This window comes from Podarcis muralis, chromosome 14 (genome assembly GCF_964188315.1).
Source record: "Podarcis muralis chromosome 14, rPodMur119.hap1.1, whole genome shotgun sequence".
Lineage (NCBI taxonomy): Eukaryota > Metazoa > Chordata > Lepidosauria > Squamata > Lacertidae > Podarcis > Podarcis muralis.
The window spans coordinates 43,576,618-43,603,691 of NC_135668.1; the positions used below are offsets into that span (position 1 = coordinate 43,576,618).

General features: G+C 45.3%; 1 protein-coding gene across 1 annotated transcript in view; it reads right to left on the minus strand.

Annotated features, from left to right (window-relative positions):
- Positions 1 to 26,123, minus strand: part of FAM20C (FAM20C golgi associated secretory pathway kinase) — a 105,755-nt gene extending 79,632 nt beyond the window's left edge. Inside the window, exons 1-2 of the mRNA XM_028706062.2 lie at positions 23,960 to 26,123; positions 8,040 to 8,218 (exon numbers count right to left, since the gene is read on the minus strand). Of these exons, the coding sequence (XP_028561895.2) occupies positions 8,040 to 8,218; positions 23,960 to 24,747 (967 nt within the window). The 5' untranslated portion in view covers positions 24,748 to 26,123. The remainder of the gene's footprint in view (positions 1 to 8,039; positions 8,219 to 23,959) is intronic.
- Positions 26,124 to 27,074: the final 951 nt, after the last annotated feature.

The following is a 27,074-nucleotide window of genomic DNA, read 5'->3' on the forward strand; positions in this document are numbered from 1 at the left end:
TTAGCTTTTTGTTCTGAATAAATTGCTTCTATACCATTTTCAAACCCTCGTCCCACTCCCATCCCTTCCAAGTTTTTCTTCATAAATTTCCAAGAAATATTGTCAAAGGCCTTCTCGGCATCAATAAAGATTAACACTGCTTTAGTGTTAATATTTGTTTGTAAAAGTTCCAGAATATCGATAATATTCCGAGTATTGTCAAACAAATGCCTGCCAGGAAGAAAGCCTGCTTGGTCCTTATGAATTACTTCATTTAACACCTTTTTCAGTCTACTTGCCAAAATGTCTGCAAATATTTTATAATCCACATTTAGGAGTGAGATGGGACGGTAATTCCTAAGTTGAGTCTTTTCAGTTTCCACTTTGGGTATCAATGTGATGAAAGCTTCTTTCCACGTTTCCGGTGCCCTTCCTCCCCCCATAATCTGATTGCAAACCTCCATTAGTGGTAGAATCAAATAGTCTTTTAATGTCTTATAGTATTTGGAGGTAAGCCCATCTGGGCCTGGAGATTTGCCCAACTGCATATTCTGAATGGCATCCTCCATTTCCTGTTGTGTTATTTTGCAATCCAAGATTGATCTCTTCTCCTGAGACAGTTCTGGTAAGCCATTGAGTTTCAAAAATCGTTCCATCTCAGACACTTCCTCAGGCCCTTGTGTATACAACTTTTTGAAGTATTTCTGGAAACACTTTCTAATTTCACCTGGTTTCTGGATATTTTTCCCTTCCACCTCTAGATTGGTAACGTAATTAAGTTTCTGTCTTTTTTTCAACTGCCATGCCAGCAGTTTCCCACATTTGTTTGCTGACTCAAAGGATCTTTGTCTCATTTGTTTAATTTTCCATTCCACTTCTTGATTTATCAACTTCAAATATTGTGCCTGATGGAATTTAATTTCACGCAAGATCTCTTTGGATTTTGGTTTAGATCTCAACCTTTTCTCTCCATCTCTTATCTTCTCCAATATTTTATCCTTTTTCCCATTCCAGAGTTTTTTCTTAATTGAGTTTTGTTGTATCAGAAACCCCCTCATTACAGCTTTACTGGCGTCCCAGATTGTTCTTTTCTCCACTAAAGTATTCAAGTTGATTTCAAAATAATCCTTTAAAGTTTTTTGGGCCTTCTTTACGATCTCTTGATCTCTAAAGAGGGTGTCATTCATTTTCCATCTGAAGGAACCGGCTGAAGTAAGTCTTAATTCCACTTTCAGGGCGTTGTGGTCGGAGCAAGTCTTTGGGCAGATCTCCACTCTTGTAGTCTTCGGTGCCAGCCCTCTAGTTGTCCAAATTTGGTCGATTCTCGTCCATGATGAGTGGGCCTCAGAAAAGAATGTTCCCTCTCTACCTAGGGGGTTCCTTGTCCGCCAAATGTCAATCAAATCCATATTGTCAGTCAGTTCAAAAAAGGTTTTCGGTAGTCTGCCGTCCTTAGTTGTTTGATTTTGTGACTTATCCATCAAAGTGGAGACCACCCCATTCATATCTCCCATCATAATGATGTTCGAGTAGTCCAGATAGTCCAGTAGTGTCTCATGTAGCTTCTTGTAAAATTCAGCTTTCCCCTCATTTGGTGCATAAATTCCTAATATCAAAACTTTTTCTCCTTGAGATTGTATTTCGATTGCCAAAATTCTCCCTTGCTCATCTTTAAACAAAAATTTCGGTGCTAGGTTCTCCTTTGCGTAGATCACCAGGCCCCTCTTTTTTACTTTGTCTGATGAAATAAATTCTTGGCCTAGTCTTTTGTTAATTAGTACTTTCCTATGGAGCCTAGTCACATGCGTTTCTTGCAAGCAGATTATATCTAGATTTTCCTTTTTCAAAATATGAAAGATCCTTTTTCGTTTTTCCGGGGAATTTGCACCATTAATGTTCCAACTGTACAGCTGCAGAGACATCCTGTATCTATCTGTTGTTGCTCTTTATGGGGTGTCCTCCTTTTTGTCCGGATCCGAGGGGGATGGTGTTGGTTCCAATCCAGGCTGTGGCAGAGGCCAAGGAACTGCTATTCCCTTCTGAAGATCTTCTCCGTTGTCGTGCAGGAACTTCTGGTTGTCCTCTTTTGACTTAATTCTAACCTTCTTTCCTTTGTATTTAAATGATAAGCCTTGTGGGAACTCCCACCTGTAAGGTATTCCGTTGCCTCTCAAGAGTCTTGCTAGGTCAGTGTAGATGGCCCTGAGATCCAGTAGTTGTTTTGGTATATCCTTATAAATTTCCGCTCTTCTATCCTGGATCTCAAGTGATTTCTTAAAATGAAGGTCAAGTATTTTGTCTCTCTCCTGTTTAGTCTTTAGAATGATCAAGCAATCTCTGGGTCTGTCCTTTCTGGTAACACTTCCCAGTCTAAATGCCGTTGTTATTTTAAAATCTTCGTCTTCCTTTATTCCCCAAAATTTGGAGAATTCTGCTGTCAGAAAGCCAGTCAAGTCTTCTTTTTCAATCTCTGGGATAGAGCGTAATCTTAAATTATTTTCCCTGTTTCTCAACTCCACCATAGACAGGTAGGCCTGCTGGTCACTGATGTGCTTGTGTAGTGGCCTTACCTCTCCTTTCAGTTCATCCACTTTTTGAATTGCTTGGTCAGCTTTTTCGTTCGCAGCTTCGGCCAGTTTCCGGTTCTCAGACGTAGCGTCTTTTAGGTTGCCAATTGTTTGTGAATGCTGAGCCACTTGTTCAGATAGCTTTGTAATAGAGGATGTGGCTAAGTCAATTTTTGCTGTTTGGTCATCAACCTTCTTATTTAAAATTGCAAATTGTTGTAACATCTCCTTCAGAAGTACATCAGATCCACCTGCAGCCATATCCTCAGTTGCTGGTTGTTCAGCTCCCTTAAATTCAGCTGTTGCTGAAGGCTCAGTTCCTTTTAGTTCAGCTACTGTTGGAAGTTCAATTCCCTTCAGTATAGCAGGAACTGATGATCTACGTGACTGAGAGGTCAGGGTTGTTTGCACCAGCTGGCCTTTTGTTGCTTTCGTTTTAGATCTTGTTGACGGTTGGCCACTCATTCCCCACCTGTCTATGAGTCAAGGTCAAACTGTCAAAAGTTCCAAGGGAAGGACAGGCCTCAGTGTAGATAACAGCAGCGGAGAGACAAAACAAAGTTAGTTCCCAAGGAATTATAAATCCCAGTCTCCACTAGAGGGAGTATAGTTGGAGGGAGTACAGTTGAAGTTCAGAAAGGAAAAAAGTTATAGTCGCCATTAACGCTCCTGCAGCTAAATAACTTTCCAATAGTCCTTAAAATTTTTCCCACTGGCAGAGCCCTTCCAAAGTTGCCACACGTATCACCTCTCAGGGCACAAGATACAGTTACTTAGTTATGTAGTCCAAAATTGCCTCTATGTATCTGTTTTATAAATTGTATCAGCAAAGGACATTCTTTTCCCCTGCCACCCCTAGGCTGGGTCTTAAACTTTAGAGTCCACCAGGGGAGGAGGTTCCCAAATTGTTTCCACACTCTAAAATAGATTAGTTAGAAAACTTGCCTTTCCTTTCAAACCTCAGTGCTGTCAGACGCATAATACTTCCACTTTAAAGTCCATTTCAAAGCATCCAGCCTGTCAATTCCTTTGCCTTTGATCTGTAAGCTTTGCCGGAAGACGGACTTCCTGTTTCTCGTCACTCCGCTTTCAGCCGAATTCAAAATCTCTTAAATATTCTTAAAATTTGTAAAGTTCCAATTACTCACGGGTTGTAGTTTTCCAAAATTAAAGTTTTCAGGAAGAAAGGTCAGCGCTGATCGGCAACAGCAGCGCGGCTTCGCTCCGCTGACTGCGAAACGACCCTCAGTGCCGCTACCCCCTCCGCGAATCCGGAGCCCCGTTACGGGGTCCCTTCAACGTTTTAGGGGCTGCTTCTGGCACCCGCCGGGTCTCAGGACCACAGGCTCCTACCCCCTGTGGTTTTCCTAGGTGGGTCTCCGCTTCGCCGTAGCGGACGACCCGTTTTCAGCGGAGCTCCCCTCTCCTTACAAGGAGCAGGCAGCCATTACCGAACGCGCCGCCTCCGGACTGGCAGGGCATAAGTTCCTAAGTTTCTATTTTAAGAGCTTATTCAACACCTAAGACTGCCATCCTATTCAAGCTTACTTGCAAGTAGGTGACATTGATCTCAGCGAAACATGCTTCTGAGCAGATTTATGCGTGTTGCACCTTTTCTATCCTACATGGGGCTGAACATGGCATATACATGGTTCTTCTGCTCCCCATTTTGTCCTCACAGCAACCCTGTGAGGTAGGTTAGGCTGAGAATTAGTGACCATCTCAAGGTCGCCTGGGAGCTTTGCAGCTGAATAGGAATGCAAAACCTGGTCTCCTATGTCCTGGTCCAGTGCTCTAACTACTAGACCACACTGATTCTGATTTTGCTGCCGACGTTTCTAGCTATTTTACAAGGTGTGCTGTATGAACGGAGTATTTTTATTATTGTATTATGATTCATTCTTTTCTCCCATTTCTATGCTATGCTTCATTTTATTGTTTTTAATTTGGCTGCTCCCTTTCCAAGACTGCTTATGCTGCAAGTGATTAATAAATTAAAACAACAGCAGCAACCACAGTTAAGTTATTAAGATTGCATTTCAGGTTACCACCCTACCCTCTCAACCTGGAAGTAAGCACCCGTGAATTCAGTGTTGTTTGCTGCTGAGAAGTTGCGCTCAGGGTTTTGTCACTGACTAATCCTAACTAGAATATTCAAAGGCTTGTGCAAATATAATATACTAGGCAGTTCCTTAACAGTGCCAAAAATGTGGAGACGTTCCAAAGTTGAATCACACGTCAGAATTCCTGCGGAAAACACTTCCACCTGTTATATGTGCTAATCTCTTGGTTGTCAACTGATAATTGGTGCTACATTCTGTAATCTGTACACCAGTGCTCCTAGGTGTTAAGCCAATGACACCTTGTTAGGTCATGATATTAAACTGTGAGAACCAACCCAGGTAGGTTCATGGGGGATCTATCCATCTTTGCAGTGCTGGATCAAACCAGAAAACTAAAGACCTGTGAGAAATAAATTCCCTGGCCCTGGCCTGCATCTCTGTGGAGTCCTCCTGGGCTGCTACTGGCTCTGTGGAGAGCCAGTGTGGTGTAGTGGTTAAGAGCGGTAGTCTCGTAATCTGGGGAACCGGGTTCGCATCTCTGCTCCTCCACATGCAGCTGCTGGGTGACCTTGGGCCAGTCACACTTCTTTGAAGTCTCTCAGCCCCACTCACCTCACAGAGTGTTTGTTGTGGGGGAGGAAGGGAAAGGAGAATGTTAGCCGCTTTGAGACTCCTTAAAGGGAGTGAAAGGCGGGATATCAAATCCAAACTCTTCTTCATCAAACCAGACCGTACGTCCTTGCAGGATCAAGGCCATACTTCACACATTCCTTGTGGTTTTTGCCTGGCTAGAATATGTCCTTGAACTGTGGCAATGGCTCTTGCTTGCCTGAATGGAGGATGGCGAAAGAGATGTGTTTGTATATATGAACCTCTGATTCTTGTACCCCACTGTACCAAGGGAAGAATCATCTCTGTTGCTCCACCCACGTTTGCTGTTGGTCCTGCCCTGAACAGTATGTGGCCCACGAGAATGTGGCCTACGAAGAAATGTGGCCCTAGTGCTCCCTTCACATTTATTCCCACCAGGAAACCACCTTTACTGGATTTTTCTCCAAAGGACATGTACATGTTTGAATCCTTTGTCCCTCCTCATTGCGTGGGTGGCACCCAGAGACAGAAGCAAGAATGGTGACCCAGTATAGAGGGCATGGGTCCTTTGAGTCCTTGGCCCAGTATACCTGAAGGAGCGTCTCCACCCCCATCGTTCAGCCCTGAGGTCCAGTGCTGAGGGCCTTCTGGCAGTTCCCTCACTGCGAGGAGTGAGGTTACTGAGAACCAGGCAGAGGGCCTTCTCGGTGGTGGCACCTGCCCTGTGGAATGCCCTCCCATCAGATGTCAAGGAAATAAACAACTATCTGACTTTTAGAAGACATCTGAAGGCAGCCCCTGTTCAGGGAAATTTTTTATGTTTGATGCTTCATCGTGTTTTTAATATTCTGTTTGGAGCCGCCCAGAGTGGCTGGGGAAACCCAGCCAGATGGGCGGGGTATAAATAAAAAAGTGTTGTTGTTGTTGTTGTTGTTGTTGTTGTTGTTGTTGTTGTTGTTGTTGTTGTTGTTGTTGTTGTTGAATGTTGGTAGGTTCAGCTGGTCTGGGAAGGCTGCGAGCTGCTGCATCTGCCAAAACTGTAAAGGACTGGCAAAGATGCCAAGAGACAGGTTTGCTTCTCCACAGAGCCCGCTAGTGCCGAACTTCACAGCTCCCATCTGTGGCAACACATGCACACTGTGCATTTAAAGCACTATTGCATCGCTGTAGCAGTCATGGCTCCTGCTCCTCCCCCACCCCCACATCCTGGGAACTGTAGTTTAAGAGTGCCGAGAGTGGTTAAGAGACTGTTCCCCTCAAACAGCTACAAACTCCAGAGTGGTTTAACAATCAACTCCTCTTCCTCATAATTGTATTTCTCTGCGAGGGAAATACAGGTCTCCTAGCAAATCTCTTTACAAACTACAGTTCCCAGGATGCTTCAGGGGATACCGTTGTTCAGAGTTAAAGTGGTATAAGAGCACTTTAAATGTCCAGTGCAGATGTGAACTGGGTGGAACAGACTACTCAAGGAATACATTCTTCAAAACGTTGCAAAAGTGGGGAGGCATAATAGATCAAAGTTAGGTGGTGAGATGGATCAATGAAACATATTAACCACATGAGTCAAACGTGTCTAACTTGTCATAAACCAGCACAAATGCATCTGAGAAAGGTGCAAGGTGGTGAGACCCCATCTGTCCGCTCAGGGGGTTCCTCCTTTGCCAGAGCTGCCTGCAGAATATCTGTCATTCCATCCACCCATGTCTGAGAAAGAGGCAAAGGAAGCAAAGCCCCTTCCATTGGCTCAGCTGCAAGCAACCCACTACCTGAATCTTCCCTTCTGAACTTAATTATTTATTAAATTTGTATACCGCTCTCCATCTCAGGAGTGGTTCACAACATAAAAATACAAGATAAAAAACGCATAATACTTAATAAAAACAGGAACAACAAACCACTGGCCATTCCAGCCAGGGCAACATGTAACTTCATTACGTAAAAGCAACAAAAGAGTTAGCATCTGGCCTTATTTCTTCTCTACCCTCCTCATCCGTTTTTCCTTTAGTAGCACGTCTCTTAGATTGCACGTCATTGTTATCAAATGAAAAGCACCTTCACTAACAGAAACAGGTAGTATATAAAAGGAACCTATACGCAGACAATAAATATATAGATTTTTCTCAAAAAAAATTGGGGGAAGGGAGAAACTCTTGAGGACTAGTAGGGTGTGACTGGGACATATACCAGCGGCAGTGGGATTCTCCTCTATTTAATGTAGTTCTGACACTATCAACAGCAGCCATTCCCTCCAGCATGCCCTCCTTTAGAATAATACCAAATAGGGTCATTCCAAGGTGGGCATTGTGGGCCAGGCATGAGCACTGGCAGCAAACTACATTTGAAAGAAGAATGGAAAAAGCCAATGCTCTTTGTCCATCAAAGCCCCTATCCCTGAGAAGTTCTAGATTTTCTCACGTGTCACCACCACCAATAAAGTTTCTGCCTCTCAACTCAACACTATGGCTGCATTTTGCCACTCTAAGGGTTGTTCTTAGGAATTGCTTCTAAAGCCAATACAGAGCTGGCAGAAACTTTGCTTTAAAGCCAATTCAGAGCTAGCAGCAAGTTCGCTGTAAAGCCAATAAAGAGCCAGGAGCAGATTCGCTTTAAATCCAATTTGGAGCCAGTAGCAGGTTTGCTGTAAAGCCAATTCATAGCTAGCAGTGGCTTCTCTTTACAGCCTCCCAAAGCAGAAAGCAAACCTTATTGGAGCCATCTTTTAGGAGCAGCCAGTATAAACCCAAATAAAATATCCCTCATCCACAAGCAGAAACAAAAAGAAGAAACAAATGAATTGCACAGTCTGCTGTTAGGAACTGCGTGTTCATCAACCTACCGACACTTGTTATTTTCTGGGAGGCCAGGTCCTGAAGCAAGGCTCCGATTGCCGGGTTGTGTCTGGAATACAGTTCATATCGATTAATGCCAATGTGGAATTTGAGCCAGTTTGGATAGGAATCAATTGACGTTTCTCCAGTGGGTAGAAACTCTTCGTCTTCGTTGCCTTCATTTTGCCTACCAAAATAAAATTGAACGAGAGACGGGAGAAGATTAGGTTTCCTTAAAATGCCAGCAATGCACTTTGCAACATGTCAGTGAGGGAGAGGGGAAATTGGGGAGGGGAGCAAATGGGACGGATTCCAAGCCTGGGGAGGTGCCAAGAAAAGCAATAGGTCAGGACAGCAATTCTTAAACTCTGTTGTACTGCAGATGAGTGTTCTGGCTTGCTTGCGTTGGAAGTGCAATGGCAGAGATCATTCAATGTGTAACTTATGTGCTGATTCTGTTAGTGTTATAGTCAACTAGCCAAGAGGGGGATGAGTGGCAGTGTTGCTTAGCAACCAGGCAGAGTGGCATGATGTTTGCTGAGATAGCAGATACTCTGATTGGCTGCATAGTTCTGAGGGAGCTTTTCCTCTGTGTATTTGGTTTCATGTCTCCCTGCTGTGTACAAGTCCTGAAGTTAAGTTGCCAGTGTGCAAAAGCTCTCTGCTTATTTCTCCTAAAATTACACACTAAACTATGCACTAAATAGTTTCATCATTAAAGGCTTGGACTCCATCTGCATTATTTAAAGAGACTTTGCTAACAACCCTCTTTGTGTGTTTTCAATCGGGACCAAGTGAAGTTTCAAAACTGTCTTCAAAGACACCTCTACATAAAGTGCATAATCCTATAGCACCTCACAAAGCAAAATGAAAACACTGCCAAAAATGGTCCTAAACATTAATATTTGCCAGGCCTACATAAGCAAACTCTAGGCCTTGCTTTCCTGAGTCACCTTCCCTAATAAAACAACAATCAACAGATGCCATGCTCCAGTTTTTCAAGGGAGAGGGGGAAAGGGGGTACAGTGGTACCTTGGGTTACAGACGCTTCAGGTTACAGACTCCGCTAACCCAGAAATAGTACCTCGGGTTAAGAACTTTGCTTCAGGATGAGAACAGAAATCGCACAGCGCTGGCACAGCGGCAGCAGGAGGCCCCATTAGCTAAAGTGGTGCTTCAGGTTAAGAACAGTTTCAGGTTAAGAATGGACCTCCAGAATGAATTAAGTTCTTAACCCGAGGTACCACTGTATCTCCCTCACCACTTCATGACCAGAGGAGCAGAGTGTAGAGGGAGGGAGCTGCAAGTCTTAGCTGGCACCAGGGGAAGACTTCAAGGGCACCGCTGCGCCCATGGGTGTCACGCTGGCAACCTCTAAGTCGACCCCCAAATAAATGTGAAAGAACTTAGAAACTTCCCCCTGTTGTAAACAAAAATCTGCCCTTTTCCCCTTATGAGGTATCCAAGAGCCCATATAGAGTCCTTGCATAGGTTCCCTATTGGTAGGAGAAAATAACAGAGGCCAACCAGAGAATATTGAGAAGCAAAGCAGCTAGTAAGCCTGATCTTTATTGATCTGTTGCAACAGGGTGCTCCCCTCACCCGTAGGAGAGAGGAGGAACCCAGAACAATGGTGTGCAAGGCCTTATATGGACTTTTGAAATTGCCACCCTGTAGATCAAGACCACCCCCAGATACATCATACCTACATCACAGAAAAGGTGGTCTAAAAGAGAAATTTGAATGTTGTTTTTCTCCTGTCCTTGTTTATCTCCTGTCTGGCAGGTTACTTGATTGGATTGCCTGGGGAGCCTGGCCAGTCTTTTTGTAATGATAAATACTTAGTTCGTGGGCCATGTCACAGGCTCACACCCTATTCATATCTTAAATGTGCCCTTAAGACAGGATTTGTGAAGGAAAAGACAATGGGGAGGCCTTTCCATTTTCCTTTGACCTTGCAGAGAAAACATTTGTTCAGTTTGGGATAGTTTGGGAATCAAAATGGTTCCAGGTTGGTCTTCCTGTGCTGATCTATGTACGTGCTTGGTTGGTACACTTATGAACATTTAACATATATCTAAGACTTCAAAATTCCTATCACACACCCCATCCCAAGAAGATTGGTCTGGTCTTCAGGAGATGTTCTCTCTCCACCCCTCATGACATGCCCCCCCCCCAAAAAAAACTGATTTACCTATCTCAAACTTTTTTCAAAGAGGGCCAGATTTGATGAAGTGAACATGCGTGAGGGCCAACCAACACTGTTGAGCTTTTTTTAGGATTGAAGTTGTTAAGCTTTTTTTCTTTTTTTAGGATTTTACCCCAGGAAATAAACAGCCTAAACAGCCACAGGAGCTGGATTAGGCCCCCAAAACGGACTTTGGACATGCCTGACCTATTTCATTCCAATATGAATTGATCCCAAGGAAGGAAGACTTTTTTAAAAAGAGGGAAGTGAAGTTACAAAAACCACCCATCTTGGTTGTCTACCAGAGCAGGTATAACATACCACAATGCAACAGGGCTGTGTCAGTACATTGGGAAGGGGGGTGCGGATGGGTTAAGAATCATCTGCTCATGTTGGCAAATGTGGCATCCACAGAGGAAATCCAAAAACGCCTTTTCAGTATTGTTATGGAAATTACGGTGGGCGGCGGCCACATCTTTAAAGTTGTTAAATGTTACAAATATTATGCTTCAACGTATCCTTTCGACTTGGCAGCTCAGGGAAGTCACCTAGCTTTAACAATCATATAAAATCAACTCCTTTGCCAGTTTCCTCCATACCAACACTATTTTGCCCTTGAAAAATAGGGACTCCAGGAAGTGCCCAGAGGTGACAATTGCTGAGCTGATTGTTGGCCAAGGAAAGCCTAATCCCATCACCAGACTTGCCAAGGGGTCCAGACATGCAAAGGGAGTTCTATTGTACTTTGGGTGGTGGGACTTCAGAGCTGTTTGCCTATGCTAATCTTATACCTGGGTCTTGCCCTGACATGTTTGCCAAGGTTAAACTAGTGTAACCCCTGTCTAAAAAGGTAAAGGGACCCCTGACTATTAGGTCCAGTCGTGACTGACTCTGGGGTTGCGGCGCTCATCTCGCTTTATTGGCCGAGGGAACAGCTTCTGGTGAACCAGAGCAGCGCACGGAAACATCGTTTAGCTTCCTGCCGGAGCGGTACCTATTTATCTACTTGCACTTGGATGTGCTTTTGAACTGCTAGGTTGGCAGGAGCAGGGACCAAGCAACGGAAGCTCACCCCGTCACGGGGATTCGAACCGCCGACCTTCTGATCAAACCGCCAACCTTCTGATTGGCAAGTCCTAGGCTCTGTGGTTTAACCCACAGCACCACCTGCGTCCCAACCCCTGTCTACCCCTCCCCTTTTTGCGACATGTCAGTGATGTATCAATGATGTATCAATGATGCTGTACAAACTGTATTCTGGGATATGGTGGGAAAGTTTTAAAAGTCCTTGTCACCCCATCCTCGGGATTCAAAATTCCTCTTTGAACCTGTTGCCCAATAAACTTTGACCTAAAGCTATTTGCTCCATTTGGTGGCTGGACTCCTTCCTTTATTCTGCAGGGACCCGCGGGCAGACAAGCTGGGTGACTGAGCAGCCTCGCACCTAGATTTCTCCGTAACAGTATGAAGCAGTAGCTGAAGACTGCAGAGTTATCAAGCTGCCATTTAAGGCATGAGGATAACTCAAAACTCTCAGGGATAGAGGGGGGAAATCCCCATTAAGCAATCCATACTTGCAAATGGTTTTTCTTTGTGACCTTTGATGCTGATTCTCCTGTTTGCAAGAGGAGTTAATATTCTACAGTACAGCTCTCACATCCCTTTTCCCACTTTATATGTGTGTTTAACTTTGTTAGCTTTCAGGAGGGGGAGAGGATCTGGCATGTGCGGTTTCAACATTTCATTTTATTCCCTGGGAAAGCTCCCACCCCGCTTCTGCCTTGCCAAAGGCTCTCCAAGGCAGCTTATGGGCAAATTTTGAAACTGACTAAATATGCCATCAAGACAACGAAAGAGTAACACGGAAAGTGTAAAACACTTGATAACAAGTAGCATCTTGGCAGCAGCAACTTGTAGCAAATGACCAGAGCAAATTCATTGGTCTTCCTCTGTTTAGCTCCTGCTGCCATTTCCCTTCCAGCTCCAATTTTAGATTGTAAGCTCAACAGGGCAGGGACCTAGCCTCTTGTATGGTGCAAAGCACAATGCGCATTGAGGGTGCTGGGCAGATCAATAATAATTACGATAAATGTCTGTTTAACTTTCATCCAATCTCAAAACAAACAAACAGCAATGTTTTGGAGGTGTTTTTAGTACTTCCATGAGATTTCCGGTGTATGTTGGGGGAGATCTTGGGCCTCAGAAAACGTTTTGTGTCTTGTGCTTTCAGATCAAGTTTGCATGACAAAACCAGAGCCAGAAAGCACTTGTTCAGTGGAGACAGAATTGTTCTGTGCAGTAAATGGATGCCTCTGCTCTGCCCCTGGATCTGAATAAGCAACCCAATTTCAGATCCTTTAATAAGCCATTATTTTCATTTTCAATTACAAACAACAAAAGGTTAAAAGTGTTACAAAAAGAGAGTAAAATACTGTAAACTGTCTAGGAAAAAACCACCTACATTTCAAGAGAAAACTAACATTAACATTTGGGGGGAAGGGTGTTTCTCAGCCCATTAAGAAACCTGCAACATAACTGTCCTTGTTCCTCAAACAATATTATATGGTTCATGCCAAGTTGTGTAAGAGCTTGCCCGCTTAATTCAGCTAAGCCACAATTCATGAAACCCATGGGCCAAATGCAATCCTTTGGCCCTTCCTCCCTGACTCACATGACTCCCCCCAGCTCACACACTTCGCAAACCACACATCTCACCAGCCTTGTTTTGCAGCCTCAAGTGTTTTTGCCTGGCTGGAATTTGTCCTTGCACTCTGAAAATGCTTCATGCTTGCCTGGATAGAATAGAGAGGGGTGTGTGCATGTGGAAATTAGCCTACAACACAAAGATAGAAATAACAGTAGTTGCTCCGCCCACTTTTGCCTCTGACCCCACCCACCCCTGGCATGTGGCCCCTGAAAGGTTGCTCAGGCAGAAATGTGGCCCTCGGGCTGCTACAGTTCCCCACCCCTGCCTGAGGTGCAAGAACCTTGTTCTGCCCTGTGACGCAGTCTCAGATTATCGATACACGTATGCAGGGAGACAGGCTGTCTGGTCAGAAGGTTTTGGAAGGCAATTGTGCTACTTTATTGTTTGTTCTTACTACAAGGCAGAGCGAGAGTGAGATGGGTATTTCAGATAGATGCACAGTCGAAAGGGAATTTCTCCATTCATTGCAGCAGCTCCTGTTTATTCCTATTAGGTTCAGGCAGGAGCAATTGCCAGTAAATTGTTGCCTTTATTTACAGGGTTTCAAATTTTGTAAATCCATAGGCAACACAAAGCAATGAACGTCTTCTAAGTCTAAGAAGTCAATTCCATTGAACTCAGTGGGACTTACTCCCCGGTGTGTGGTGGCAGCCCAAGTACAGGCATAAAGAATAAATATTTTTAAAAAAAATAAAAACAGGGAATTAAGTTTAATAATAAAAAGCACCTTGCATACTGTCAGTTAACACACAAATACACACACATCAACTCTGTGTTTGGATTTAAAAGTGCAGGTAAATAACTTATAACGTTATCTTGTTTCAGCCCCTCTTGGCACAGTCGTAAGCCCTTTCTCAACTGCTGAGAAAATCAAACAATTCCCCGAATGACAGCATTTCAAAGCTTAGAAGCAACAATGTCATAACCTTTAAAAAGTAAGCTGAATTGCAGGTGCTCTAGATAGAAGAGTGTGACAGGAATTCTCTCGCATAACTAAACCAGCACATTTTCTATACAATATATTGGAAACACACACACACACATACCCCAGAACTGTGATAGAAAACTTGCTGATGTGATCGCTATGATCTATAGAAGCTGGAGCCCCCCAATGTTAAAAGATATTTGACTGAATATAAGGAATAAAAGTGGACTTGTAAAAAAAAATGTGACTGTTCAGGATGCTGGCCAGCCAGCTACCTGTGGTCCATTTCCAGGCTACTCCATTGCATTCTATTCCAATCACTTCCTAGAACAGCCAGTCAGCATTCTGTAGCCACTAAGCTTGATTAGCCTTCATTGAGCTGTTGGTCTCAGGGTCTCTGTCTGTCTGTCTGTCTGTCTGTCTGTCTGTCTGTCTCTCTCTCTCTCTCTCTCTCTCTCACACACACACACACACACACACACACACACCTTTGCCATATTGGTCATAAATACAAGCCACCCTTGAATATATGCCCTTAACATGAGATTGCTTTGAAAAGAAATATATATACAATCAATCTCCAGAATCATCCATTGGTTTTTGCAATATAAAAACAACATGTGCAACTCCTGACTTGTCTCACAATGAATAACTCACCCAACACCACCCAGGTTGATCCTTTTACTAAAACGACCAAGTATACAAAAGTTCCTCATGGTTCCTGAGGTCTCATCTTAAATCACAGCTTCTCCACCTGGAAGAACTCGGGTTCCATAATACCCAGGTTTGGAGCCTATATGTAGACACGCATACCCCTAAAGGGTTTTGTTGTTGATGATGATGATATGGAAAATATTGGGGTTCCCCTTGACCATGCTGACACCCCCACTTTTTGCATTAGGAAGGATGCCTTGGTAAGGATGCCTTGAAGAAAGAGTTCTCCACCAGGGGAGAAGTTGATTTGATATCCCTGCCAAAATTGACTCTGAGCTAATTCTTCAGTGGCACACTTTTGGGATGACATAAGTAAAAAAAACCTGCTCCTTTTCCCTTATGGGGTACCCAAGAGCCCATATAGAGTCCTTTTGTAGGTTATGTATTGGTAGGAGAAAATAACAGAGACCAACCAGAGAATATTGAGAAGCAAAGCAGCTAGTAAGCCTGATCTTTATTAAACTATTACAACAGGGTGCTACCCCACACACAGGAGAGAGGAGGAGGACCCAGAGCCATGCATGCAAGCCCTTATACTGTATGGACATTTTAAATTGCCCACCCTGGAGTCCAAGACCACCCCTAGAAACATCATACATACATCACAGAAGGGGTGGAGCCCAAGACCACCACCCAGATACATCATTCCTATATCACAGAAAAGGCGGTCTACAACAGAAATCTGATTGCGTTGTTTATCTCCTGTCTGTCAAGTTACCTGATTGCATTATCTGGGTCTTGGCCACTCTTTTGTTATTATAACTACTTAATTCCTGAATCTAGGTCACAGGTCACACCCTGTTCATATCTTGAATGTGCCCTTAAGACAGGATTTGTGAGGAAAGAGACAATGGGGAGGTTTCCCACCTTGACCTTGCAGAGAAATATTTGAGGTCAATTTGTTCAGGACCTAATCTGTGGGGTTTCAGACATGTGGTTTATATATACAGTTATGAACACACACACACACACACACACACACACACACACACACACACACACATGAGCTTAAAATTCTTATAACAGGATAATGATTAAAGGTGTTCTTAAAAGTGTCTTTCATCCAGTTCTGAGCTTTCAGGCTGAACTGGTTACAATCCTACCCATGAGTACTCACAAGTAAGTCCTACCAGATTCGACGCTCCCAGAGATAAGTGGTATTCAGATTGCAGCCTTCACTAGCAATAGGCCTTATGAGGAACATGAAAATAGAAGGAGAACTCTGCTGGATCATGTCAAGGCCCATCCCATCCAGCAGTCTGTTTCCACAATGTCCAACCCCTAGGAAGCCAGCAGGCGGAATCTGAGTGCCATATCGTTCTCTCCCTATTTGCAATTCCCAGAAGCTGGAATTCAGAAGCCAGTAGAGGTAGAGCATGGCCCTCCTGGTCCAACTGGAGGATCCCTAGATCCCTTTTCATGTGTGATGAGAGAAAAAGGGAGAAGAAGAGGGTTCAGCGCCTTCATCCTGCCCTTCCTGAGGGAGTCTGCCTAGAGACCTCATTACTATCATTTAGGCGCCAGGCAAAAAACATTCCTGTTTTCCCAGGCTTTGAAGAACTGCTAATGTAAGCGTTCCGAAACTCAGAGCCGTTTGATTTTACCATCTGCTTAAATTGGCTGTTGCTGCTTTAGGTTTGTTTTTAATTTGCTGCATTAGGTTTTTTTTTGTAGGCTTTCAGTTATATTATGCCGGGCATTTGGGTGCGACCCAGCTTGCAGAAGAGGGGTTTTGCATGGGGTTAAAACAAACAAAAGTTGGGGACCACGGTCCCAGACTATCCCTGTACTTTTAATCCCTCTCTCTTTGATATTAGAATGATATTCTCAGGTAGCACCCTGTTTTCCTCCTCCTCCTTCCCCCCCATCTCTCTGTCTCTCCCCCTCCCTGAGAGAACAAGGGAGTAAGCATGGTTGCCTTGTTCTTGTCTACTTCAAGGAATTGTAGAGTTGAAGGAACCCTAGGGGTCGTCAAGTCAACCCCCTGCAATGTAGGAATCTCAACTAAAACAGCCAAGACAGATGGCCACCCAACCTCTAAAACTAGACACCTTTTCTGTCCAAGTTATTTATTTCCTACAATAAACAACTTTATTTTACTTTTTACGTGCAGGCATTTATGTGTATGTGTGTGACTGCAATGAACAAAATCTACTCTCTAACCAAGATTCACTAGTTTAGATGCTACTCACTCTGTGTACTAAAAGGGTTCCAACAGGTAATAAACCTTGTTATCCTATTAAATCGTTTATTTTCAATGGTACTTTTCCCCCCTGTAGACCAGCCTGGGAACAACAACAAACAAACATCTATGTTGAAGAAGGTGCAGGATATAAATGATGGAAATAAATAATTAGGGTCCAGATGAGAGGGCAACGGTGGTTTTTACGAGTTGCACAGCAAAGGGATGGGCGTGGGGAATATCCATTGCAGTTTCAACACACATACCAACCACAAAGAATTATGATGGGCAAAATCCTACTATCTGGCCATCATCTCAGGCTGTATGCACTTGGGGGTATGCCTTCTTGAAATCAGCTGGATCTAGGTAGACATGTTTAGGCTTGCATCTTTAAAGGCCTTCTCAGCTGCAACACTTCACCTATTGACACTACCTTATACAGACCATCGGGTCCACTTATCCAATGACCAGCCCGGCTCTCCAGAATTTCAGAGGGGGGACATTCCTAACCCTGCCTGGAGATGCCAGAGATTGGATCTGGGGGGTTTCTGCATGCAAAGCAGTTGCTGTACCGCTGATCTGGGGCTGAAAGAGGGTTAGGGGCAGGGCTGGATTTGGGTTTGATGAGGCCCTAAGCTACCGGAGGTAATGGGGCCCTTTATATGTCCAGCTGTCCTTTGTTGACAACAAATTGTCACTGTTTTTCGTGTTGAATATATGCTACATGGTACTTTATGGACCTAATAGGTATATAAAGCCATTTGAAAATGTTGCCATGCAACCAGCCCATGCAGAATGTAGGCACCCTATATATAGAAATGAACAAACCAGTGATATTTTAGGGAGCAGGCTAGCAGGCGGGGTCCATGACTTACATCATAGGAGCCTACACAACACAAAACACTGTTGCTGTATGTAGATTGTATTTTATTTGTTTTTTCTCTTATATTTGGGAAATGTACATTCAGGTTTTTTTCCTTTAAATTTTTTGGGGGTCCCCAAAGAGAGTGGGGCCCTAAACTATAGCTTGTTTAAAGTAAAGGTAAAGGGGCCCCTGACCATTAGGTCCAGTTGTGGCTGACTCTGGGGTTGCGGTGCACATCTCGCTTTATTGGCCGAGGGAGCCGGCGTACAGCTTCCGGGTCATGTGGCCAGCATGACTAAGCCACTTCTGGCGAACCAGAGCAGCACATGGAAACGCTGTTTACCTTCCCACCGGAGCAGTACCTATTGATCTACTTGCACTTTGACTTGCTTTCAAACTGCTAGGTTGGCAGGAGCAGGGACCGAGCAACAGGAGCTCACCCTGTCACGGGGATTTGAACCGCCAACCTTCTGATTGGCTCTGTGGTTTAACCCACAGCGCCACCCACGTCCCTTAGCTTATATATAAATCCTTCACTGGTTGGGAGCCTCATCTAGTGGGCACCAGGCTGAGGAAAGCTGCTGTAAAAGGGTGAAGGTGGCTTCCTTGGGACTTTGCATCCAATGTGGAGGGGGAGAGGAGATAAATAAGCAAGCTGCCTCAATATATAATGCACCTACAAGAGCAGGGACATGCAGTGAAATAAGAAATGTATATGACACCACCTTGAGCTCATTGGAGGACAGATGGGAAAGATATGTAACAAATGCATGTATCAAAGGCCCTGCCATTTTAAGGGACAATATGAGGAGAGCAGGAGTCCAGAGAGGAGTTAAGAAAACAGCCTGCCTACCTGGCCTTGTATACCCAAGAAGTCATCCCTCTGTATTGAGGGAAAGGGGGACTAGTTCAATCAGAAAAAAGGACCCAGCAATTGCCTCTAGCAATATAAAAAGAAAATTAAAAAAATTCCTTCCAGTAGCACCTTAAAGACCAACTAAGTTTGTTATTGGTATGAGCTTTTGTGTGCATGCACACTTCTTCAGATACGCTGAAGCAGAAGTCACCAGACCCTTATATATAGTGAGAGGGTGGGGAGGGGTATTACTCAGAAGGGTGATGGGAATGGGTGATTGGCTGATAGGTGTGGTAAATCTGTAGCTGTCTTATTACAAAAGAATTTCAGAAATAGACTGGAAAGAGAAGTTGCTGAATTGCAACTCATTACCAAACTTAAAACCATGGAGAGACCTGGTCTGAATAGAGACATTGGATTCTTATCTCATTATACATAATCAAGCTATTTTTAGCCATCTCACCCCTTGCTTTTTCCTGTAAGACCAATTGTAGTCATTAACAGTCATCAACATGTTTACAACACCTATCAGCCAATCACCCATTCCCACCACCCTTCTGAGTAATACCCCTCCCCACCCTCTCACTATATATAAGGGTCTGGTGACTTCTGTTTCAGTGTATCTAAAGAAGTGTGCATGCTCACGAAAGCTCATACCAATAGCAAACTTAGTTGGTCTCTAAGGTGCTACTGGAAGGAATTTTTTTATTTACTTTTGACTACAGCAGACCAACACGGCTACCTACCTGTACAATAAAAATATTATCCACCCGTATTCATTTTTTATGAATGCATTGTTTAACAGCAGGGAAGGGACAATGCTGAATGAGGCCACAAAAGGAGGAAGGATACAGCTCACACCTTTTGTTATATATCTATGTCTTTGGGGCTACAATTTAGCACATGACATTTGCATATACAAAAAGGGTGTCTTTTTTGGGTGGAGTGTAAATGGACAAATTACTTTTGTTGGGAGAGGGAATGGAAACTTGCACCTTACCCAGTAGGATCTCTGACTCTTTCAGGGACAATAAAAAAGAGAGCCTGTGTGGTATTGTGGTTAGAGTGTCCGACTAGCATATGAGGCCAAGGTTCGAATCTCCACTCAGCTATGAAGTTCACTGGGTGAGCTCGGGCCAGTCACTCACTCTCAGCCTAGCCTACTTCACAGGGTTGTTGTGAGGAGGAAATGGGGAGGCGGAGAACTAAAGGCATCACGTTGAGCTCCTTGGAGGAACAAGTGGGTTATAAATGCAGCAAGCAAAGCATCAAATGGATGTCTGAATACTAACCTCTAGAAATCACAAAGGGGGCGGGGAGAGTGTTCTTTCACTCAGCTCTTGCTCTCAGGCTACCCATAGGTTTCTGGCTGGCCACAGTGAGAACAGGATGAGACTTTGGCCTGATCCAGCTCCTAATACTCTTACTCGGAGATGGACCCTAGGGATTTGCTCATGCACTTGCTTTTTTCTTAATAACAACAACTCCTACAATGCTATCCTAAGGGGTGGGAAGAGTTTTTGCAAACAGTGTTTAGACCACCTGCAATTTTTCAGCTTTGGAAGTTATCAGTGCAGCCCTACACACGTCTATCCAAAGGGGCTCACTCTCAGTGCGTATAGGAATACAGCAGTGGTGCCCAAACTTTTTTCAAAGAGGGCCAGATTTGATGAACTGGAGGGCGGTGAGGGCCGACCAAAGGGCTGACCAGCTGACCAAAGTTGTTGACCTTTTTTTAGGGTTGAAGATTTTTTTTTGGATTTTGCTACAGAGAACAGATTAAACCGACCAGCGGGCTGAATTAGGCCCCCAAAACGGACTTTGGACATGCCTGGGCTACAGGATCAATCAGCAAATGACCAGAGTGTGAAAGGTAAGAGCATATGAACTCTGCCGGATCAGACCAACAGCCCATTTGGTCCACATCCTGTTCTCAAAGTGACCACCCAGATGTCTGTGGAAAACTCACAAGTGGGACCAGAGCTCAAGAGCACTTTCCCTACTCCTGTGGTTTCCAGCAACTGGTATTCAGAAGCATTAATGTATTTGACTGTCGTGGCAGAGTATAACCGTCTTGGCCAGTAGCCATCAATAGCCTTCCTCTCCACTGACTCGAATAATCCTCTTTGAAAGCCACCCAAATCGGTGGCCATCACTGCTTCCTGTGGGAACAATATCTAGTGGTGTCACCAAATATCTGGAAAATGGGATCTAGTATAGTAGTGGTCAGTGTTAGAAACAGATATGAAAGCTAGGAGCTGAATAGCACCTTAAACCTAGGTTATGGGCACAACAACGGAATGTCTAGGCACTCTTTTTTATAGGAATACAGAGCTGAAAAATGAATGAACTGCAGCTAAAATATTATGTTCATTTTTCACATGGTCTAGTCCTTCCCCTGCCCACCTCACTAATATTCTTTAAGAGGGTCTCTTCTCCAGTCTTCAGAGAGTAGCTGGAAGTAGGGAGGCAGAAAAAAGGTCCTCCTTTCCTTCCACTCTGCAGTTTTAATCTGAAATCTTAGGTGCAATACAGCACCCAGAGCTCATGAAATTCCCTGTTGTGAAATGCACCTAGAACAATGGGAGTTTCGAACACTGGAAGTGGTAGTAGCGGCAGTGGGCGAGGATGTCAGCATGGTTATCTCAAATTCTCTGCATCCTGCCAGGGTGTGTCTGGGCTTAAATCTGCAGGAGTTCCCTCAGCAGTTCAAATTATTGGACAATATACTAAGATCTTCATCCCTGGGGGTTTTTTTATTAAAAAAAGAGAAATTGGGAAGACAGAAGCCTGAAAAGATAGGGAGGGGGAGAGAGAAAGACACACCTTTTTTCTAGCATACCTGGTTCTCTTCAGGAACCCACTACTAGCATAATCCTGTACTTGTCTACTCAGAAGTAAATCCCACTATGGTTGATGGGGCTTATTTCCAGGTAAAACAGCCATTTAAGCTAGAGACACATCCTATATAATTAAAAGTAAGCAATTCATTCAGCAGTTCCAGCAAAGGGTTGGAGTTGAGTAGATTATACACTGACAAAGGCAGTGGAGAACCGAGATGGGATTGGACATACTTCCTATTTCACCATCACCTCTTCATCTTTGGTGGATGAGATTAGCAGGCTCCATTCACACAACTCCTTGTTGTTTTTTAAGAAAGGTTCCTGGGAAGGGAAGGCTGGCTGTGGTGGAAGTCATAACATCTATCCAGTTCCTCTTGCTGTGGTAAATTAAATCTGGCACCTCCACTGAAATAAAATCCTCCAAATTCTATTTTCTCTACCAAACAAGGGGTAAACATGGGCTGGGGGATCACTGACAGGTGGAAAGACCATGAATATCCTTCTTCTGATTCCTAGTTATTTGTCTTTTGGGTAGATTAACTCTGCAAACCCATTTCAGCTCAGATGAAACAATCTAATAACCTTCTTCTCAGTGACAGGATTCCTAAAAACACTGTATCTCGCCTTCCTTTTTGGGGAGAAGGGTAACAATTCTGATTGCACATAGGCAGAGAGACACTGAGGACTAATCAGGAAGTTCAAAGTGGTATTTTAAAAGACATTAGTTTGTGTTATTTTTGAAAGACCCACTGCCCATTATCTGTTGTTTGGAGGGTGGGGGGGGAGGGGGGGAGAATCATTGAGAGTTAGAAGAAGACATGGCAATTCTGCCTCTTCAGTTTTTGGTTGGGTGGGCAAGACATCTCCAGGTGCTATCTTTAAAGGAAAACATTGCCTTTTTGCCCCTGAGATCCTTATCTATTTCCACAGTGGAGGCGGGGTGGGTGGGTGGGAATCAAAGAAGGGGTTTAAGATAAACCAAAGCTACCTTTCACAACACAAGGTGCTCTCTTAGAAACATTATCTCTGCGTTATTTATTTGGGGGGGGGGAGGTCAACCAAGACTTACTCATTTTTACAACAGCTGGAGAAGAGAAATACTATCTTCCACAGGAACAACTTACTGAGAAAGCAGCATCATAGAATGCACTCTGGTTTGTTTGTTTTTTGGAAGGGTGACAGTCAGTAAAATATTTGTATTTGTTAATGTTAGCCTTGGCATCAATAACTGCAAAACTAGGAGCAGGAGAGAGAGAGAGAGAGAGAGAGAGAGAGAGAGAGAGAGACCAGCCATTGCTATCTCTGGATATCTTATCTAGTTTAAGAAGGGAGTGTCAATCACTATAAGACTCTTATGGGGGGGCATTAACTACTGCAAGAATCTTACCTATATATTTTAGGTTTGAAGGGAGGAGAAAATCAGAAAGGGTGGCATCAGCTGATGTTGTTACAGAACTCGGCTGTCTCTTATATTTTTGTAGGGTGTGTGAGGCCTTTAAAAATATATATATATTAGGGGGGGGCTGGTGGTAGCCAATGCAAGACTTGTCCATTTTTTTTTCATAAGGGAGGAAGATTTCTGAAATGTTATCACTGCTACTATGACTTCTGCACTGTATTCTTGGGCTGGGGGTGGGGAAAGCAGTAAAAGTCAAGAGGAGACTCGTATCCATTTTTGTTAAGGAAAGAGCTGATAATTTTTGGAAGGAGCTGAAGATTCCTAGGGGGCAACATCACTCGAAGCTCTCTTAGAAAGCCCCATTCCCTGTTTTCTTTACAGGGTGGGTGGGCAGGCTGTCAATGTAAGATTCTCTTTTTCCTCTCTTCAAGAAGGGAAGGCAAGAACCAGCAAGGTGGTACCGCCAACATCAGCTAATACTTTCTGCCCCCTTCCCTCTATGCTGAAGTATATGGGTGGGGGGCTTGTCAGCCCATGCAAGCTTCTCTTCCAGTCTTCAGGCAGGGAAGGGGGAGATATTAAACTCTGAGGGTGGAGAAGGGGGAACAGCACCAGCTGACTCCTTCCCTGTTGTAATTTTAGGAGAAAGAAGAGAATCAAGCAACGCTGCCTGTTCTTCAGGAGAGAACCAGAAGGAGCAAAAACTCCCCACTCTATTTAATTTGGGGGGGGGGGCAGAGAATCACTCAATGCAAGAATCTGAACGGGCAAAGAAAGACACCGGTGCGGAAGGGGTGGGGGGCGCAGAGAATCAATTAGGGCAAGGCTCTTTAAGGATTGCTCCTAAGCCGAGAATCCGAAAGGGCCGCTTCAGGCAACGCTCCCTTAGACGCCCCCCCCCCCCACTCCTCTATTTTGGACGGCGCGGTGGGGCGTTACCTAAAGCCAAAGCCACTTCTCTCCTCCCCATCCCCCAGCAGCCCCCAACCCCAATTCAGTGGGGAAGCTAGCCGGGGGTTTTTTTTGCCCCGGGTGAAGCCTCCAAAGGGGCGCTATTGAGACTCCCAGCCTGTGTGTGCGTGCGCGCAAATGCGCACGGGGAGTGTACCAACCTGGGTTTTTGCCCCGGGTGAAAGAAAGCCTAGTTTCACTCCTACCGTAGACACCCCCCACTCCTCTATTTTCGACGGCGGGGCGTTTTCCAAAGCCTCTTTTCTCTCCCCCCCCCCCCAGCAATCCCCCAACTCACCATTCCTGATTCTCCGCCGCTTTGGGGTTGAATCGGATGTCGCTGTTGACGCTGAACAGGACGTCCTGGTCTCCCAGCGGCGGGACGGGCAGCTTGTACAGCGGGTGCTCGAAGAGAGCCGCCAGCTTGGAGAAATACGCGCCTTCCTCGTCCTCCTCCTCCTCGTAGCCCGGCTGCTGGCGAGGCCGGTGGCCTCCCAGGCGGTTCCCCGGCTGCTGCTGCTGCCTCCTCTTGCTCGGCTGGCCGTGGCGCAGCTCCCCATCTTGGATGAGCGCTTTCTGGGTCAGATCCGGCCCCTTTGGCTGCTGCTTCTCCTGCTGCGCGCGCTTGAAGGCTTCGGCCCGCTCCGAGGCGCCTTTCTCCAGCGAGTGCGAGCTCACGTTGGAGCTGGGGTCGCTGCTGAAGTCCTGCAGGATCCGCAGCGTGTGCTTGCTAGGCCAGCCCGCGGCTGCAGCGGCAGCCTCCGAGGCGCCGGCCCTCTCCGCCGGCGCTGCTGCAGCCGCTTGCTGCTGCTGCTGCTCGGGTAGCTCCGGAGCCGGCGCCCAGCCCCGCGCGCCTTCCTTCTCCCCGGCTCGGCTGGCTGCAGCGGCGTGCGAGCAGGAGCAGCCCGCGTTGGCGCTGCCTCCTCCGGCTCCGCCAGCGCCTCCTCTGCCGTCTCCGGCTCCGTCGGCGCCCGCCGCCCGCTTCTCCAGCTTGGGCAGCAGGTCGATCATGATATGCATGGTGCAGGCGATGAGGAACACCATCAGGATAAGGATCCGGAATTTGCGCACCAAAATCATCTTCATGGCTCGGTTGGAAAGGAGGGGGAAATAAATAAATATATAATATATTGGGGGTTAATTTGGAAATAAATATATGAAGGGACTCCAGCCAGGTGGGAAGAAAGGCTGGCTGGAGTTGGGTGGGCTTTTTCACAGAAAAAGAAACACAAAAGCCTCGGGACTTCCCGGTCCGGTCCAGCCAGTCATTTCCAGAAATAAATAAATCGGTTTTTCTTTACCCCCGCACCAGGCAAGTCTTTTTAAAACCGAGGAGCAGCCGGCGACGGAAGCAGCAGCAGCAGCAGCAGCATCGCGATCTGTAGAGTTGCAAATTAATTTTTTTTTAAAAAAAAAAAGTCCTCGGAGCACCCCACGATCGGACGGGTTTAATGCAGGAAGGGGTCAAAACAGATGCAAAAAATAAAGAGAGAGTCGGATGTTGGACGTGACCTCCCCGAATGCACACAACATCGGCCTCTTTTTGCCTTTGGGGGGAAAAGGGAAGGAGAAAGAAGCCGAGGGAAATAAAGGCAAAGAAATCAGGAGCATTTAAAAAGAATTAAATTAAAAAGGTAAAAGGAGGGGGGTGGATGACGAGATTTCAGAAAAGGAGCATAAGAGAGGGGGATGATGGTGGAGAAGGAGTCAGCCCATTATTTTTCTGGTCCTCTGTTGGAGCTTCTCTTTTCCTACCCGGTTCTCTGCAAAACGAGCGAGGCGGCTGCTGGAAAAAGGCAGGAGGCGAAAATCTTCCTGCCTTCTCTTCTCTCTCTCTCCTCTGGCCGATTTCTCTTCGCTCTCTCGCTCTCTCCCTCTCTGCGCGACTGTTTCAAAACATTGGCTGGACGCTGGCTTTTTTCTTTAACATGTTTCTTTCCGGAGCTTCCTTCCAGCGCTTGGGCGAGAGCGATCGGCTCATCCAGGAATTGGGTAGCGAGAGGAGAGGAGGGGGGGGGGTTGAAAGGACAGAGGTTTTCTCTTAAAAAATAAATCAGTGCAGGAGAAAAAAGAAAACCCGCACTATATATAAGAAAAATGCAATACTGTCATTTGCTCCAAAGAGGAAGGGGGAGAGATAAAAGAAATAGTAACCTCCCAGATGACCCAAAATAGAGAATTTAAATAGGGTGGTGCGGGGGGGGGGGGTTGGCGAATTAGAAGAGGGGGGGGGATAAAAGATCTATAGAAGCATCACATTCAATAGCGGTCCTTCTTGGAGCAAGGCAGCAGCTGGGGTTGTATCCGCGCTGGGCTGTGCGGATCTGCTTTTCGTGGGGAAGAAGAGGAAGGGGGTAAATAAATGTGAAAAGGCAAAAAGGGAAAGGGGGGAGGAGGAGGAGGGAGAGAGCGCGCGCTCGGAGGGAGCGTTTGGCAGGTGCAGCGCGATTCCCCCCTCGGAGCCACACTGAATGCAGCAGATTGGCTGGCCGAGAGAGGAGGAGGCAGCGCCGGCCTTCGGTGGGTGTGTTAAAATATTATGAGCAAGCCATCCACCCAGACGTCATAGTTAAGAGATTGGCTAAATAAATGCTACAGTGATAGTAACAGGAAAACCTCAGCCCAAAAGCTGTCTCTCTCTCTCTCTCTCTCTCTCCTTTCCCCCCCAGTATCTCTCTCATTTTTACTGCAGATCCAACTAGGGCAAAAAGAGGGCGTCTTTTTCTCAAAGGTTTGAGGAGGGGAAGGCGCTGGTAGCAGGGGAGAAAGAGAGAGGAAAGGAAGAAAATTATGATTGCAAAGTATGAGGGCAGTCTGGCTGCGTCGGATCAGAGGGACTTGAATTATTATTTTAATATTTTTTTTGCTGTTGTCATCGTCTGCATTACACAAAGCACATTTCGCAAATGAGACGCAAAGGAGAAGTGCATCTGGCTCCTTTTGCAAGGTCATTATTTTGGTTTGGGTTTTGTTTTTTACAGAGGGATGAGAGATGCACACAGGGTGTGTGTGCGTGCGCGTTTAATGCAAAAATAATCAATCCATAAATGCACACGTAATTGCTCCCAGAGCAGCTCTCCAGGGTTAAGTAGGCACACCAGGCCAGATTTTATTGCGGTTTCTGTATGCGATGACTGCAAGACAAATCCAAAAGCCACTGGAATGAAACTGACTGTTGGGTCAGGAATAGCCAACGTGGTGCACTCCTGATGTTGTTGGACCCTGATTCCCATCTCAGACCCTCCAAGTGTCCCTGTTTCCCAATGGCATCCCCAGATTTACAGAAGCATTCCCAGTTTCTGATTTGATCCCAGAACATCCCGCTTTTCCTTAGGACGTCCCTATTTTCATTGGAGGAATGTTGGAGGGTACGGAGTTATCCGACCCTCGAGCCGCCTAAAGGCAGCCCAGTA